We start from the raw sequence: 17,479 nt of genomic DNA, 5'->3' as shown, positions 1-17,479 counted from the left end.
TGGCTGCTTTACCCTTGGGAACACCAGCTTATCTGATGGGCCTGAAAGCTGCTTTTCACTACTTTTCGCCCACAGCCTGTCGTACCTCCTGTTACCACGCTGCTTTTTGTCGTCAGTACCTCACAAAAGCTCTGCGTTTTAGAAAAGTGCGTAGGCAGCCGCCGAAGCTGGCGGGCCCAGGGAGAGTGGCAGGGATGCCGAGGGTCGGCCGCCGCCCGCCCCGCCGCGCGCCCGAGGGGCCCGAGCGGGCCCGCCTTACCTTTGGGGTGCCAGGGGTCCGTGAACTCGTACTTCCCCACGCCGATCGTCCGCAGCATCTGCACCCCGTTGGTGTTGTCCGGGCCGCCCGCCGCGGCCGCGCTGGGGGGCAGCGGGGCGGCCGCCTGCCCGTTGGTGGCGGGCGCGCCGCTGGGCAGGGCGGCCGAGGGCAGGGCCGGCGGCGGCGGCGGCAGCATGGGGCAGGCCAGGTGGCCATTGCCCACCGCCCCGGGGCCCGGGTGGGCCACTGGGCCCACGCCGCTCATGGAGGACATGCTGAGGGGCTGGCTGTTGGTGTACAAGGGCTGGCTCTGGAGGTTGACCACCATGTTGCTGAGGGGCTGGGAGGGCTGCGGCTGGAGCTGGTAGTGGCCCGGCATCAGTGGGAGCTGTGGGGTGACGTGTGGCGGCAGGGATGGCGTGACGCCGATGACAGGGGCCTGGACGCTGGCGGCTGGGCTGAAGGTGGGCGGCTGTGTCATCCCGTAGGAGTGCGTGATGAGGGCGGGCTGGCTGCCCGCTGCCACCGTGGTGACCCAGGGTGCTGCACCTGCGGCAAGAAGGAAGGCCGGCAATGGTGGTGGGCTCGGCATGGGGGAGAGCAGACAGCAACATCCCCATCCTTCCCCTCCACATCCCTGGCCGGCACCGACGCGCCCTGCTGCACAATACCAATGCGGTTTGGGATCTGGAGCCGTTCCCAAGAAGTAAGTGCATAAAATTGCTGCAGCGATGTGAGCACAATTGTTAAAATACTCGTCAGGTGACATGCGGCATGTTTGCGGTTTTATGTATTTTGCACTTTATGCAGCTTAAGCACACGCTTCCAAGAAAATTAACCTCTTTCCCCGCTGCGCTTTCACGGCTCCCTGACAAACACTCTGTGTGTATAATAATGGTGCTCCAGCCACTACAAAGACATTGTAATTAGGCGTCTGGCATAGTAGCACAATGTATGATATGTGTCTGGAAGCTGGAAATCATTTCAGGTAGTTCTGGACATAAAAGAAGTCTTAAAGTATTACAGAGTGCCTTCCCCTCCAGTGAAGGCAGAGAAGGATGAAAAAAACCCTGCTCTAATGAACTTGCAGCATCTTAATACATTTGTATCAGACCCAGCATAGAAGAAACTTGAGGGGTCTTTACAATGAGGGAAAACCCCTGCTAAAGAATAAAGAAAAGGCTCACAATGAAGTCTAATTTACAGAGGTAAATGGAGATAGTGCATTGAATTTGCTTTGAACGATTTTCCCCGGTAGAATTACAAATAAGATTAGAGACATACCTGGGTTTTCATTCTCCCTCATCTGTTTAGATGGAGGCTCATCAGTGTCCCAGGGCGTGGACTGATTGATGGGTGTCTGTCCCCACCTGACGCTTGTTGCAAGTCCTTGAGGCTGATTTTCTGTCTTGGAAATGCAAGGTGTCTACCAGAGAGAAAGAAAAATACAGAATAAAAATGTTTTGGTTATTGGGATTAATTATGGTTCCTTGTTTGTTACAGTCCAAGACGATATCCTAAGACCTTTAAATATCATTCATTTGGGGTTAGGACTACAAGATCTCCAGAGGTCCCTTCCAACCCTAACAATGCTGTGATTCTGTGATTGTCCTCCTGGCTTGCATGAGATGTCTCTATGGAAATACAATATTTGAAAAAAAAAGCTTCTGGGAATTTAATAGATCTACTGTAAAAATCCACAACAAACTAGTATTTTCAGAAATAAGTCACTTCATTTGCCATAGAAATGAAAAAAAACCCAACAAACAACCCAGATATGGTAATATCTACTCAGTGGCAGCTACATAAAATGGAACAATCTTGTGTTTGCTCAATTTCTTCCAAAAATAGTGAGATTTGTTTAGCAGGAGGCAGAACAAGAGAGACTTATTTACAACTGTAGGACAAATTACTGTAGAACAGTAAAGAGAAGTCTTGGTATTTACTGTCTGTCAACCCTTGAAATTGAATGCCAATAAAAAAAAGCATAACATCAGTGGCTGCTAAAGTGGGTCTGTTGGCAGGTCTTCAGAGAGGTTAAAAAAACTGTAAAGTAGGGAAAGGATTTGGGCTGAATAATCATCAAAGCAGACAAGACCTGAAAGAGATCTCTTGATGAGAAACTATCACATGGATTTAAATGCTACACCAGACCCCTGCTGCAATTTTAGGGGACCTTCCCAAACAATCACGCCTTTGCTGAGAAAAGGCTTGTAGAAAACAAGGGTGCTCCAACAGGTCTCATTTATTTAAGTCTGCTGTGTATTTCATTACTGGAAGATTAAAAGTTTTTTGGTTTTTTTTTTTGTTTTTTTTTTTTTTTTTTTTTTTTTTTTTTTACTGGTGTCAGAACCTCTAAACCAAGCAAACTGAACCAGCTGCCTATTGCTGAATGAGTACTGAAGAGTGGAGCCATAAAGAACAGGAGACCCGTCTGAGTGATTGCTTGTTTGCCTCACATCTGGGAAGTAATTTAGCTCAGAGATGGGGGTACAGCAGCTCCATAAATGCCCTGAGGTCACTGTACCAATGAAATCTCTGTCAACACCGGCAGCCTGTTCACCCATCACCAGTACCTCAATCAGCCCATGAAAGGAAATCATTAGCAAAACCATTTATGCCCTCTGCAAATTCATGCACACCTTCCCTAAGCCAATCAGTCATTCCTCTGGTCTTCAAATCCACCAGAGGCACCTGCTTCCTCCTGCCTGCTCTTCTTCCCCACCAGCACTCCCACTAGCACCTGCCCTGCCCCAGTGCTCCCCCCTTCATCCAAGAATCCCTGATCTCTCCTGCCCACTCCCTTTTCTACCTGAGCTTTATTCTCGGTGGGCTCCTGGAGTCAGGAGTTGTGCGTGCAGACCTTCATACAGGACACAGGTTTTGCTGTGCTGCTCTCTTTGTTCCCAGAAGCCACAATGGATATATTTCCCTCACTAGAAATGCTATGCTTTGTTAAATGCAGAGGTTCACAGGGAAATGTGATTCTTAATATGTTTTTTCCTATGATCGTTTTTTTCAAAACTCATCAATTTATTCTTTTCCATAGTTATAGGGGTTGTGTTTTTTTTGGCTTTTTAATGTAATTTCTCTGGAATTTTTTTTCTATTTTATTTGCACCAAGGACAATGACATTCTGGTTTTAGAGTCACATTTACCTCTGTCCCCACCATTTTGACTGCCTATGTAACTTTTGCAATTGAAATAAAAATGAGTCAGAAAAGACACAAAGAGAGGACATGCAGACAGTCAAGAGCTTTAAGAACTCTGGTCTATTCATGGTGAAGAAAGGGCAGGACGGGAAGAAATAAGTCTCGGTTTTGAAATGCTTTATATTTATAAATTGTCCTGAGAAAATGATTAATCTGAGTACGTTTAGCTTTTACATTGTACAAGGTCTTTGAAACAAGAGGATATAACACTGCTGGTGGTTTACCAGTTCATGTTAGCAGTATTTCTTTGAGTCTAGCTAAACTGTTTAACAACAGCCAAAGCACTCTGCAGTAGGCAAATAAATAAATAAATAAATAAATAAATAAAAGACCACCACCATTCTCTGCCTATATATCAGCTAAAATACTTCCCCCAGAAATACTGATATTTATCCTAAAGCAAAGCTTTAAAAAATGTAAATGCAATGTAGAGAAATGGGCATTTTTAGGAACCAAAAGGAGGATTCATGACTCAAATCACGCCCTGTGTGTTCCACATATGGCATCTTGTGTTGCATTTCTTTGTTGTATGAACTGGGTCTTACCAGTGGGTTTGAAATATACACTAATCATTACTGTGAGCCATTGTCAAGACAGGCAGCAACTTGTTTAATTTTGTTACATTCCCAGGCTGCTTTAAAACAGCATTGACCTAAAATAAGAAAAAAATACATTCCTCTATCTTAAATAATGCAGAATAACACACATGCTACAACTTTAAAGAACCTGTATGTTTTGTCCAGAATGGGTAAAGAAGGAAGTACAGCTCTGCTAAATCCTACAAAAATCCAGTTGCTTATTTTGAAACTTGTTTTCCAAAAACCCTAGAGCACCATATCAGACACATATGAAAGTGGTAGAGTCTGCGGCCAAATCTAGATCTAAATTCCATACTTAGAGCATTAAAAAGGAGGAAGGAGGTTATGAGGTTTTCTATCAATGAATGCTTCTCCTTCTCTTTCACTAAATGCCCAATTTTATTTCATTAAATATGCTCACAAACCCTGCTTCTTAGAGGCTCAGTGGATTTAAACACACAAGTCCAGTGGGTTGCTTTCAAACTGTACTCTTGAACTTGTGTTTGTTTGATCAGAAAGTGCCAGAGATCAGTTGGTATGAAATCACAACACACATCCATGAAACACAGACAGTAATGGTGATGGAAAGAGAGTAACAGCTCACTGAACTTCCTTTTAAAATGTATACATACTTCTGGTCTCTGATCTAATTTCTGCTTTATTTTTCTTAATACATGAAGGGTTACATTACAAGTGTTACGTGTCTCTGATCTGATTGCAGCAATTACCCATTTTCGTCTCTGGAAAGTGAAATTATTTCCAGCATTATCAAACAAAGGAACTTTCTGTCCATTCGCTCAGGCCCACGACAGCGCTCTATTTGATGCTTTTAATGTACAACACAAATGACCAAGAAATGGCCTGTATTATGCTAGTTGTGCAGGGGGAAGAGCTGTGTTCCATTAGTGATCCACAGACTTCACAGAAACTAATTGTACTATGTTACACTTTTATCTTTAGCTTTCATGTCAGATGCTTGTTTGAATTAAACATGGAACACATGAAAAAAGGAAATGCATTACAAAATCTACTGGGTATACATCCCTGCCAAAAGTCTATTTACATGAAAAGACCAAAAGGTTTCTAAAAGGTCTGTTAAAGCCTGGCTAGTCAACAGCAGCACTGGCTAGTTAATTGCCTGAAATTCCTGGCAGACTACAAAGACTACTCAAGGAATCATCAGCATCTTTCTAGCACCTGTAAAATATTCAATTTGTGTTCTTTGTCATGGATAGAGTATCCCAAAATAAAATCTCAGGATTTTTTCCCTTTTTAGTTTGAAGCTGCCATTAAGAACCAATAAAAATGTTCAGCTGAAGTCTGCATTTCACCACCTGCCACTTTGAACTCCAGAAGGGAGCAGTCTCCCAGTTTTAAGGAAATTAACTGCAATACAGATGTACAGGCAGAAGAGAGCAAGACAGAACAATTCTGGAATTACATGAGACTAACACAGACAAGTTGCCAGACTGTCAATTTTTTGCAGCTCAAGCAGTCATAAACCATGGCCCATAGGCAACAGTAATTGTTGTACAGCTGGTCCACTGAACCTTATTATATTAAAACATTAAAACCTTCAGCTTCATGGGGCTTTTCAGAATATCCACAAGAAAGTTCATGGGTTCACAGCTATCAGCTGGTGCTAAAGATTAGGAATTAGTATTTGTTCTATACAGCATCATGGCTGTATGTGGCTACTCTCAGGCATCGAGAAGACATAGCTAGAACTAAGTCTGAGTTTAAGTCCTAACCTTTACAAATCTGTAATGAAATAAGATCTAAACTTTTAGTAAACATTTTTTACATCAATGGAAACATAAAAACTACTGTACTACTAACAGCATCAAAGAGTATGTTAGTGGATTTAAAAAAACCAACAAAGCAAACACAAAAATCCAACAACAAAAATTCCAGTACAATCTTCCCCAGGCTCAACACTGCCAACTACATCCTGGAAGGGTCTTATAAACATATTTGAGCAAATTCCCCAGAGCTTGTGGAACCACTGATATACATCCTGCTATGGCTCAGAGTGTTAAGACCTATTCTAACAGTTTCATGAACAAAAAAGAACTAATCTAGAAAGAGGGATACTATTTGTGAATCCCAGCAATCAAAATTGTTTTAATAAGGCCTTCATTTAAAGTGATGGATGAGAAGTAGCAAATCTCTGTTCCAATTTTCCAAAAGAGATTGGGAATGGCAGCTTAATACCAAGATAATGTATCCAATATGCAACCCAGTCTATTTCTCTTCCCATTGAAAATAAAAAGGCTAAGATGCATGCATGCACAGAGGCAAACATTCCCTCCCACAGACTCAGGTTTTGTGGCCTGTCATGGGTAAAAGAAACTTCAGTTTAATGAGGGAATTCCTTTTAAAGCTGCTCTCTGTGCCTCTAACTGGAACTGGTGGCCCTGGTTGGGTTTGAAGTCTGAATTTGTCCGATGCTCTAAAAAGTTTAGTGGTCTCTGCACCAAAGAGTTTATGGCCTAATTTGTAGTTCACACTGTTAAATATTGCATGAAACAGGTATTATTTGTAGGTATGTATGTAAAGTCTGAACCATACAGGATAAATCTTCATATGGAGCAAATTCCTACACGGCGCTGGACAGGACCCAAGTATATTTCTGAGTTTAGTCCATGGCCAAAGAAGCTCTTAAGGATGGAAGCAGAGCTTTTAAAGATGCAGTGCTGACAGCAATATCTCCCTAGCACTGGCTGTGTTGCTGGGCTACAGAAATTAAACTGTTGTTTTAAGAGACGGATGTACTGTAACATATTAAAAACCTAAGAGATATTGACAAGCCAGCGTGTAAGAGGAACAGAAAGAACAGTCCTGCAGTAAAACCTCATTCAAGGACTTGCTCATGGGTGGAGAGAAGAACTCATCTACCTTACAGTTCCCATCACCAGGCAATTCTGTGATGACACAGCATTGTTTTTCTCTTCCCAAAACTAATGTGGGAGCCGCAAGAAAGAGAGTAATACAGTTAACTCATGGGAAAAATGTTACTACCCTGCATAAAAGACAACAGAAGTATAAGTTCCCTCTTGAGCAGACAGAATAATTCAATACTTAAATTCCTTAAACAGCATTCAGTGAGGGGCCACCAGTCAGGGCGAGCTCCAGAGCACCATGTCACAGCCTTCAGAGATACATGGCTCAGCAGTGGGGTAAAGTCCTTGGTTTGCAGAGGATTTAAAAACACACCCCACCTCCAGGTTAATGACACAGGCTTGGAAAAACCCATGAGTGCAGCAGGCCCACGTCCCTGCGACAGATGCACGCCACCTCTTAACCAAACTGTGGTAGTTTGGTAGAGACTGCAAAGGAAGTAAAGGTCTGATCCGTGTCCAGGCCAAGAATTTCTCTAGTTTCAACTTGTTCTCTGAAAAACCATGAAGGAAACAGTGACACAGTGAGCATCAATGCATATGAGCTTGCAACACTGATCATATGATTAACACATGAATAGCTGGTGGCTTTTCCAAGACTCATTAATGAAGGAGCAAAGAAATTTGTGGGTACAAGGAGAGTCATGCATATTTTTTCCATCACATGCAATTGGACTATAACCCAACCACTTTATGCCAGAAATATGGCAGCCTAAATGAACCTTCTTGAGCTCTTCTGGCCAGGGAGCCTAGTTACAAGGCAGTGATCCTTCCTTGAGACAGCAAGACCTTTAACCAATGGCAGATCTATCAGGAACCTAAATTAATACTAATGAAACATTACTAATTCATGTAGCTACTCAATATTAATTATTACCAACTTATTATAGATAATTTCATTAGATATAATCCCTTGTCCAAGTCTGAAACCTTGATTGGACCTAACTGCACCAAGGCTCCATAATGAGTTCAGAATGCAAGCGGGTCCACTCTGAACTTTGTGACTCAAGAGAAGGCTCTTCATCACTCTCTGTATTTCTTTCATTAGATATAGACCTTTGAGACTCAGACTGGACCTAGCTGCATCTAAATTCCACCACTGTACCTCATGACTCATCAGGAGAGTCTTCCTTACCGTTTTGCATCTCCAGTCTCTTGTAAAACATTGTAACTTGATTCTAACTCAGTTTGCATTTGTGCCCTTCTTCCATACATTAATTAATAAGGTGAACCTCACCATCAAACTTACTTAACCTTTGTAAACCACTGTTAAGCTTTGTTAAATTCCACTGAACTTACTGAACTAACAAAACATATTGCTGCTTCCCCCTTGAGTCAGGTACATTCCACATATTCACAGGAGTTCCAGACCAGCATAGCATCAGTACTTTTATCCAGTCCCGATCCTGGCTCCATGCAGAGAACAGCTTCTCACCACTCAGTTTGTGAGCTGATAAGAAGGCACATGTATGAGCATGTCCAGCTTCTTCTCACCACCAAATCAACCCCAACTTTCCTAGACTGAGCCTTGGCTATGCTGATAAATAAGAAAGCCTAAACTCCCTAGTTTTGACAATGCAATGGAAGGTAAGTCCATACTGGGAAAGGGTTAACTGCTTCTGTCTCATCAATCTTTTCTAAGGCTCACCATCCACATTACCTGCAGGTTTGTGAAGGAAAGAGAAGGAATGAGATTATGGAAAATAACAGAGAAAGATGGGATAGAAAAGGGTTGTGAATTGATCACAGGTGGCGTCTATTTCTTTCTGGTGGCTAACTGCCCAGTACAACCACCGCTCTCACACCAGTGCTCTGGTCATTAGCTAGGAATGAATGCAGGACCATGAAATGACAAGAGCTTCATAAATGCTACTTTGTATTCTGTCTTGGCAAATTGCACCAGCAGAGGCTCAGGTACTCACCCAGCTGCCTTCATTTCTCAGCGAGAACATCAGGGAACGGAGCTGAGGTATCGAACCAAGGTCCCGGCTGCGACACTTGCTGCTCCAGGACACCAGGGACATCAGCGCACGACACTGGGTTCGAGCACAGAAGCCCCACTTTAGCCTGAGCAGAACCTCCTCTGCTAACACGGTCTGCATGCAGATCAACCCCAAATCAGAGCAAAGCTACGAATGCAAAATCATCTCACGACGGAGGAGAAAACGCGCGGCATCGGGAACAACACGGCAGCTACAGAGAACATGCACTGCGCAACCCGAGAGGGCTCTCAGAGATCCTGCAGGCATCCCATGGCACGGGCAGATAAATCCAGTTCATCATAAGTGCTTTTTGTCAGAGGGCTTAAGGAAATATGGGCAATAATGGAGTAAGTGCTTGTCAGACCAGAATCCCAAGGGTACACGAAGGATGTTGCCCTTATGTACTGGCAAAGCTGCTGAAGAACAACCTAAAGGCAGACTTCTTGAAAACTAAACATTTATCTTGAATGCAAATGCTGGACATTGCTAGGTTCAGAAGTCACTCCATATGACATTTTCATGCCAAATTTCCCATGGAATTCTTTTAATTATCCAAACAGGACCCCAAATTTCATTCTGGATGAGGGCCTGAAGCATTAGAAAGAAAGAGAGGAATACTTAAGAAGTAAAATGCTCCAATCCCAGCAGTAAGTTACTGCTATAAAAGTTCCTTTTTCTTGTATTGGATGCCGACATTTTACATTCAAGCCCTCTGAACTCAGTATTTCAATTGTAGTACACAGTCCGTGGCAGGAAAGTGCATGTTCTCTGCCTACACAGCAGGCACATAAAAAGAAAGGGAAAAAAAAAAAGAAAACCAATATAAGCCTGTGAGTGTTGAACAGTGCTGCGTGATATTAGTGATTTATTAACTTGGCTTGATCAATAAGGCTATCATCAAGGGCACATTTAGTTTGCACATATATTTCACTTTCTAACAAGCACTTTTGTGTGCTCACTTTAGTTTCCATAATCTGATCCGGGTCTCAGGAAGCTTTCTTTAAGGGAGAACAGAGAATTCTTTTTCTAAAAAAAGGATCAAAGTATACTCAGTCAACTCTCAAACAAAAGGACAGACAGTACTGTAAAAGCAGCATGCTTACCTTTCACAGCAAAAAGAAAAATAAGCCTATAGGGTGGGGTTTATCACTGCCTTAAGTTCATCAACGCCAATTAAGCTATTAAATTGTGGCTGAATTTGGATCACAGCAATTAAAAAAATTTAACTTATCAGTCACATGCTAATTTAATGTATAATTTAAACTCTGGTGTCCTTTAATTCAGCATTTGCAAATAACTAAAAAAACCCTAAAAATCCTTTTGCACTTACAAAGCTGACCCCTCCCCCTTTTGCTACTGCAGAACAAAAACAACTTTTCAATCAAGAATTTCTTTAATTTTTTATATCTGAAAGTAAAAGCCATAAAAAAGATGAGAAACTGATCTACAAGATAAAACAATTAGCTCTGGGATATGTACATTAAGACTAATAAATTTCACATCATATTTTAAGAAGTGGAAGAGGAATCCCAGATATATTAGACTTTATTCAAATGCTATTGAAATATTCAATTAAGAGCATCTTATGAAGGTAGGTTATGCAGTCACTAAAATTAAGATGTGAAAAACAGCATTAGAGTGCTATTTCTCTCAGACACTATATACTTTAATAATCCATCCCTTTTTATACATCCAAGATAAAATCTAAAATCTGGGTATTCCTGTAATTGCTGTGGTCTTGTTAAAGTTTTTGATTTTGTAGAAGAAACACAAATGTATTTCACAGTGAAAAATACTACAATAACATACTGCATTCCCTTTTAACCCAAAATCACGGAACTCAATGACTCTTATTAAAACCTTTTTTCCTCTGCTATAAAAACCTTTTCCTCTGTGCAGACAGATAAAAATGCCCTTTAAGATTCAAACAAGTTTGTGCAAAACCAGCTCAAACCCATCAATATCCCATTGGTTCCTAAAAGAAGGTAAACATTCCCCAAGCTGTTTTGACCAGACGTGACTGGCAGATGCTTTTTGGGAATGGGATCTCAAGATACAACCCTGCTTCCATTCAGGTTCAGAGCTTTAATAACAGAAGAACTTCAGTGCAGGATCAAGCAGTGAGACAGTAGTTTAATTTGATTTACAAGAGACTGCTAATATATGGTTTTACTGGAAACATAGTCACTGTTCTCTCCAATTCTTCTGCTCTGTAGGTTTTACATCAAAGCATTCCTGCTGTTCTGTTTCTGTATCTCCATGCCACCAATAGGAAGCTGCCCAGTTCTCCTGTTTTCTTTCAGCAGAACAGATTCGTGGACTAGCATGACTGCCTCAGGTGCCTCAATCACCATCCTTCTAAAAGATTTATGGCAAACACATTGCATTGCAAGATATAAATCTACCAAATGGCTATTAGACATACTTTGCTGTCCACAGCCACATGATTTAAAGCAAAACTGATAATGGTATAGCTTGGTCTAGTGTTACTGGTACACTTGTCAGAATTGTGCTACATAGCCGCACATTTTTTCCAGACACCTCATTCTCATTTTGGGTGTGAATCAGATGATCCTTTAACAACTTGTGATGCTAAACACTCCTTTGTCATCCAAGGATAAATGGATACCATCAAGATTAAGCTCTACTTACACTTCCTTCATTGATTTACATTCCTTTACTTTTTATTTTTTTAAGACTAAATTCTTCTAGGCATCCAGTTTGAGCCACTGGACTGATTAAGAAGAGGAAATCCAGCAAGGATGCGAGTGTGGCCAAATTATTTTCTGGTTTTGAAAATCCCCTGTTATGTATCCTTAAAAGAAAATCCATGTTACAAAAAGCATAAAACCTCACACTCTGCTCCCAGGAAGTTAACACAAAGTAAGTCACCTCTAAAAATAATCTCCCACTCAAGAAATGTCAAGGTGATGGGGAGAGAGAGAGAAGGGTTATTGTGAGCACTAAATAACACAGGTTAGTTCTGTAAGCCATGAAGGGAAGGACAAGCTAAAATTAAATGACCTTTGGTAGGGATCCCTCACCTACAATAGCAAGTTGTTATCTGATCTTCCTAATTCTCCTCCTCCACTGTTGCAGGTCATGGTCCATCAGAAGCTGCTATTCCTGCTAGGATGGGTGCAGGGTAAACAGTGCCCTTGTATTCCCCTGGATGGACTGCCAGGGAGGCCAGCCTGGGTTCCTTGCAGGTAATACACCCTAAGAGCAGGCATGTCCCCTGCTGAACTTGCTGTGGTTTTCAGAAGAGCAAGGGGAGTTCTAGCTGTTCTTGTACAACCATTGCCTCCAAAATACAAACTGAGCCTTGGTTTGTTGCAATAAAGCTTCATTTAGAACACAAATCTATAAATATCTAACAGTGCAGATCAAAATGACCAACTTTGGTCACAGCTATTGATCAGAGTGAGAGAAGAAGCAAAATGGGACCACACACCTACTCTGAAAAAAAAACCCAACAGGCATGCTTTCACACAACAGGTGGAAATTATCTTTGTTGAGAATCCAAAATCTCCCTTCCACCCATACCACAGTTTTTGGAGTGACTGTTAGCTTCACACAATAACACTGACTGTAGCAGATTATCCAGATGTTATTAGAATAAAGCACATAAAGGCATATCTTGTTTTTTATGTTTAGTGATGATTCAAATTCAAACATAGATCACATGTTGAGTTTCTTAAAATCACTGAGTTAGCAAGGAAGTTGAGCCATTAAGCAAGATCTACAAAATGTGTCTGTCTCAGAAAGGGTCACAGAATTTGTGACATTTAGATGCTTTGAGAGGAGATATGAAGTTGGACTGAATGATAACTGTAGGTCCCTTCCCACTAAACGACTCTTCTATTCTATTCTATTCTATTCTATTCTATTCTATTCTATTCTATTCACAACTAAATAAGCATATGTACATAGATGCATCTGTATCTCTTTCTATTACTGAGCTGTGGATGCTATAAGAAGGTTCATCTTCTTTTTCTAAAAGTAATCCAAGCTTCATATACTGGGGAAGAAAAACAAGAGGTAAAAGCTAAGACTCACTGAGGGCCTGCTTTTCTAATGCTGCATTTGATTAATTATATTATTTACTTTCAATGACTGCTTCAATCAATCCTGATCAAATTAACAAAGACAATGATCAGAAATACCAGACTAAAACACAATACAAATTATTTGGTTCCAAGGGATCCAATCAAAGGAAACAGGATTAAATTAACCAGTGATCAGATTAAGGAAAAGTTGCTGCATAAAGTCAGAAATGTATTAGTACTTCGGGCCATTTGCTATGTCTTTAGGTTGCCATTTCCCTCTCTTCCTAGAGTTCTCAATACACTTTAAACAAAATTGAGTTTTCTACGTATTACAAAGGTAATGGAGAAGAAATATAATAGTAGTAGTAATAATAATAATAATAATAATAATAATAATAATAATAATAATTCTATTACTATTATTTCACAGTACCTCAGTATGTGGGGCTCTGCCACAGTAGGCACCCTCTAAAGAAAAAATACACTCCCATACACCCTCCTTTCCTAGGAGTCTGTAACTCAAGGAATTTCCAGTCTATATGCACTACACAGAGATCAAAACATGAAGGAATATCAGGATACAATCAAAAAGACAGAAAACCCCATTTAATTCTACAACGTTAGTAAAGCACAAAGATGAAAAAGCTACTGTTCAACAAGGAGCGTTAATGAAAGTTGCCAGTGACACAGCTAAAAAATGTAGTTCCTACCTTAAAATGAAAGTAAATACAAGTATCACAGGAGAAATATGTCTATTTGCTGTGTAGTAAGCTAAACCTCAAGCAGCTGACAAGGTCCTACAGCACTGAACAGAGATTTACCTTCAAATGCCTTGGGCTCACACTGGTTCAACTGGACCAGTCTGTGCCCAGCTGCAAAGGGACTTTGTGTCCGATGCGAGGCAAAAGAAAGGCTGGGGACATTAGGAGCCAGCTCATTTGGAAGTAATTCAGAAAATATAAATGCTGAGTTAGACTGAAACCAGACTCAATTCCTGCCCTCTTTTTCTGCTAAGAGATTCACTTAATAGATAAATAAGGGATGTAGAGAGGTATTCCCTAAGGACTGTTAATAAAGCTACTTTAGAATGCTGGCACGCTGTGCTGCTTGTGAATCCTGGCCCCACATGCACAGGATGAGGAAGGACACTGGACTGGATGTGCTTCTCACGTGGCAGCAGTCCTCAGCAGCACAGAGACAGAAAATACCTACACTACCACTGATCCCATTGTGCACATTAGGGGCCAAAGCAGAAGATTCACCCGTCTTCCAAAAATGGTAAGAAAAGGAGCTGCTGTAGTCTGAACAAAAATAAAGGGCAAAGCATGTGTAAGCAGGTCAGATCCAAATCAACAAATCCAAATATTTATCTCTTATGAAAGTATTTAGGAACGATACAGGAAGACTCCTTCATTATCACTTGGTAAAGTGCCACTTCCATCTCTAAGTAAGTTCTGTTGGTATCTTCCAGCAGGCATCATGCCCATCCGCTCACCTGACAGGACTCTGGCACTTGTGATGGCCCCAGGACTTTCCTTGCACGCAGGGAACAGACCAAGCTGAGTGTTTTAGTAGCTGACCCTGAGGGTGAGATGGTTTTTATCCCAAATGAAACCACAGGAGACGTGGGACTACAACTGCTGGTCAGCAAGGCAGATATTCACCCATGGGATCTGGTTTGTATGGCCATGGCCATGTGTCCTTTCCTTGCAGCTCACTGTTTGCACCAGGCATTCATGCTGAAGGACTCTCCTTGCAAGATGGAACATTTGATGAGCTGCTTTACTTACTGAACTCGAGAAAGTATTTAGAGAAACATCCATCTCTCCCTTCCCACAACTTAAGGGACTTAATATTTTGTCTTTGTTTTCAGCTATGACAGTGAGTAAATTTTAAAGCATCAGCTCTTCTCAGCCAAAAGACATTTGGCAGTATGATTAAGAATGTATTATCTTGTCTCTTCTGTCCCCTTAAAGAGTAACTTATTTGTATGTACGGGCTTTTTCTCATGCTGTGCATTGCTACATTCTTTTTTCATTCTCATCGCAATTTTTTTCAAGAGTATTCTCAGTTTCATTTTCTTACTTTATTTTCCTCATGTCTCTGTCTCTCTCTTCACCCTTTCTATCATGCTCTCTTCTAAGTGAAATGAGAACCCAATTATACTCCTGTTAGAACTGAACTTTCAAATCCATCATGTGCTAGTGGGCTCAAAATTAGGCAAATAAATTCCTTCAACCCTACAAATTAATTTGAGTCTTTGCATATGTTCTTTTAAGAGCACAAAGATGTCAAGTATTCACCCAGCTGTCACAAAATATGATAAGCAGGCTCTTTGAATTCATATAGATTTTCTAAATCATTTGTCAGATTTAACCGAAATGCTAATGGATCTAAAAGTATATTCTAATCTATCCTAAATATCTGGTTATTATTTGTATTACACTGGGACTTGTAATTATCAGTTGAAGATCAGGACACAATCTCTATGCATTTCACACACAAAGACAAACATCATCATAAAACTTTCTCAAGTTTTATCTCATTATTTTACAACTACCTCCTCATAGCTATATTCAATTTCATTTAAGAACAAAAGTACCAGCAGCTTTTAAGTATCACTACCTAATGTATTGGCTGTTGAAACCTGGGTCTTACAATTGGTAAAGCCAGCAATTGCCTCCCAAATGCAGAGTCTGAAGGAAAAAAGCTGCCATGCAGGTCAGGCTTTGCTCACGTTTCATTCTGGTCAAAGTTCATGATGGAAAGGGAGCAGAGCCAGCTCAGCCTCAGCAAAAGGATGGGCACCTGCACAGAGCTGCTGATTCCAGCGGGTTGGACATTCCACAGTGCACCTGTACCTGCTCTGTGCGGGGCCAGCACTTCCCAAACGTGTAGGACTTGCTGTCCTGGCACCAAACACCCGTACAAGACTTTTCCAGGGGCCAACCCAACACACTCAGGGAACCTGTGATGGGGTGAATGTATCCTGGGAGTCGTTCCCTCCATATGCCCTGGCTGTTTGTCCAAAAAACCTATTAGGGCACTGCTTTAAGCAGGAGAGCAGCAGACCCTGGCTGTCAGTGATAATCCATTGCCAAAATCAATATTGTTGGCAAGCTTGGTTCACAGATATTTACGATCAAAGAGCACATTTCCCAGGAATGTGTTGTCAGTCCCATTGTCTTGGCCCAGTTTCAACTCCAGTAATTACATTTCTGCCTGCCTAATATTCCCCTCTTGATCTGAGGAGATGCAGGAGCCCTCTCATCCAGTCCCATGCTGTTTCACTGCATCATGGCCACATTCAGCACCAAGCTGGACACGTGGAAACAGCTTTCCCTGTTCACATTTTATACAGCAGTTGCTGCCTAAAAAGCTTTGTGATTCTTAAAGAGGTGAAAAGTGTAAGATACTCTTGTTGCTGTTATTTAAAAATTACTTATTTGCCTCTGAAACTAGTAATCTAGAGAGATTTTAATTTCCTTTTCTTTCATGAGTAAATTTGTACATTCAAATTATTTACCAAAGGTTGAACTAGGTAGGTCTCTAATTTGTTTTTGTTTTTTTTTTTCCTATTTCACAAATAAAAGTAAAATTGCTATAAAATGTGATTGTCTAAAGCTTTTCAATACCGAGCTTGAGGGAGTTCAAGCCCTTTCGGAACTAGCCAGGAGAGCTAACTCCACCGGCAAACTAAAAACCTGCCTTTCTCAGTGGAACAAAATTCCTTGTTTGCAGCTGTATAGTGCGTAAAATGGGAGGTTTTAAACTTGTGACATTTCCATGTCTGGAAAAGCTGCCACACACACAGCACAGCATCTTACCTTGAGCTGCAAACCCAGGGACATTAGCATTATCTGAACTGGAAGAATACCAGAGGGGAAAAAATGGTGTATCTAAAAACCTCCCCAAATCTTTCCTATATTCAGAAAACAGGCATTTCCCCAATGGGAAGAAAGCTCTATTTCCAGCTGTATGTGCTTCCAATCTTGCTTCTCAAAAACATCTTGGTAGTGCTCAACTGACCAACTCTTTCACATTGGAACTTTTCCTGGGGAAGATCTCTGAATACACAGTGTGAGAGACAGCATTGGGCTTTAATGTTTTTAAAAATATTTTAAAGACTAAGCAACTGTTGGAAACTGCTCTAAGCCAGAAACTGGTCAGATCAATGCAGTAAATATGGTTTTGTGGACAAAGGAAAGTGTGCTACATACAAGTCATCATCAGTCATCTTTGAATTCCCTGAACTCATCTGTCTTCTCAAAGGGACCATTTGGAGTGTTTAAACAACTGCAGTTTTAAACAGACACCCTTAAGCATATTTTGCATTAAAATGTAAAAAGACTGCCAAACAAAACAAGCCCAGCAAAAAATAAAAACCAGAAAAGTATGCATCTGAGAAAGACTAATAAAGTATGAGTGCATGAATCTATTCTGGAACATTTGCATGTGTCAGAGGGAGTGGAAAGGAGGTGAGCATGATGAGAAAACAA

At 41.1% G+C, this 17,479-nt stretch overlaps 1 protein-coding gene across 2 annotated transcripts in view; it reads right to left on the bottom strand.

The window, feature by feature from the left end:
* KLHL29 (kelch like family member 29) overlaps positions 1-17,479 on the bottom strand; it is a 386,334-nt gene that overhangs the window by 136,545 nt on the left and 232,310 nt on the right. Inside the window, exons 4-6 of one of the 2 annotated variants that reach the window (XM_077782446.1) lie at positions 8,872-8,985; positions 1,544-1,685; positions 260-808 (exon numbers count right to left, since the gene is read on the bottom strand). In XM_077782446.1, coding sequence (XP_077638572.1) covers positions 260-808; positions 1,544-1,685; positions 8,872-8,985 — 805 coding nt within the window. The remainder of the gene's footprint in view (positions 1-259; positions 809-1,543; positions 1,686-8,871; positions 8,986-17,479) is intronic. The other variant, XM_077782447.1, reaches the window with a different exon arrangement.

The sequence above is a fragment of the Lonchura striata genome, chromosome 3 (assembly GCF_046129695.1).
Source record: "Lonchura striata isolate bLonStr1 chromosome 3, bLonStr1.mat, whole genome shotgun sequence".
In the NCBI taxonomy this organism is placed as follows: Eukaryota; Metazoa; Chordata; class Aves; order Passeriformes; family Estrildidae; genus Lonchura; species Lonchura striata.
The sequence above is the reverse complement of the archived record's forward strand: the minus strand, read 5'-3'. Positions and strand labels throughout refer to the sequence as shown.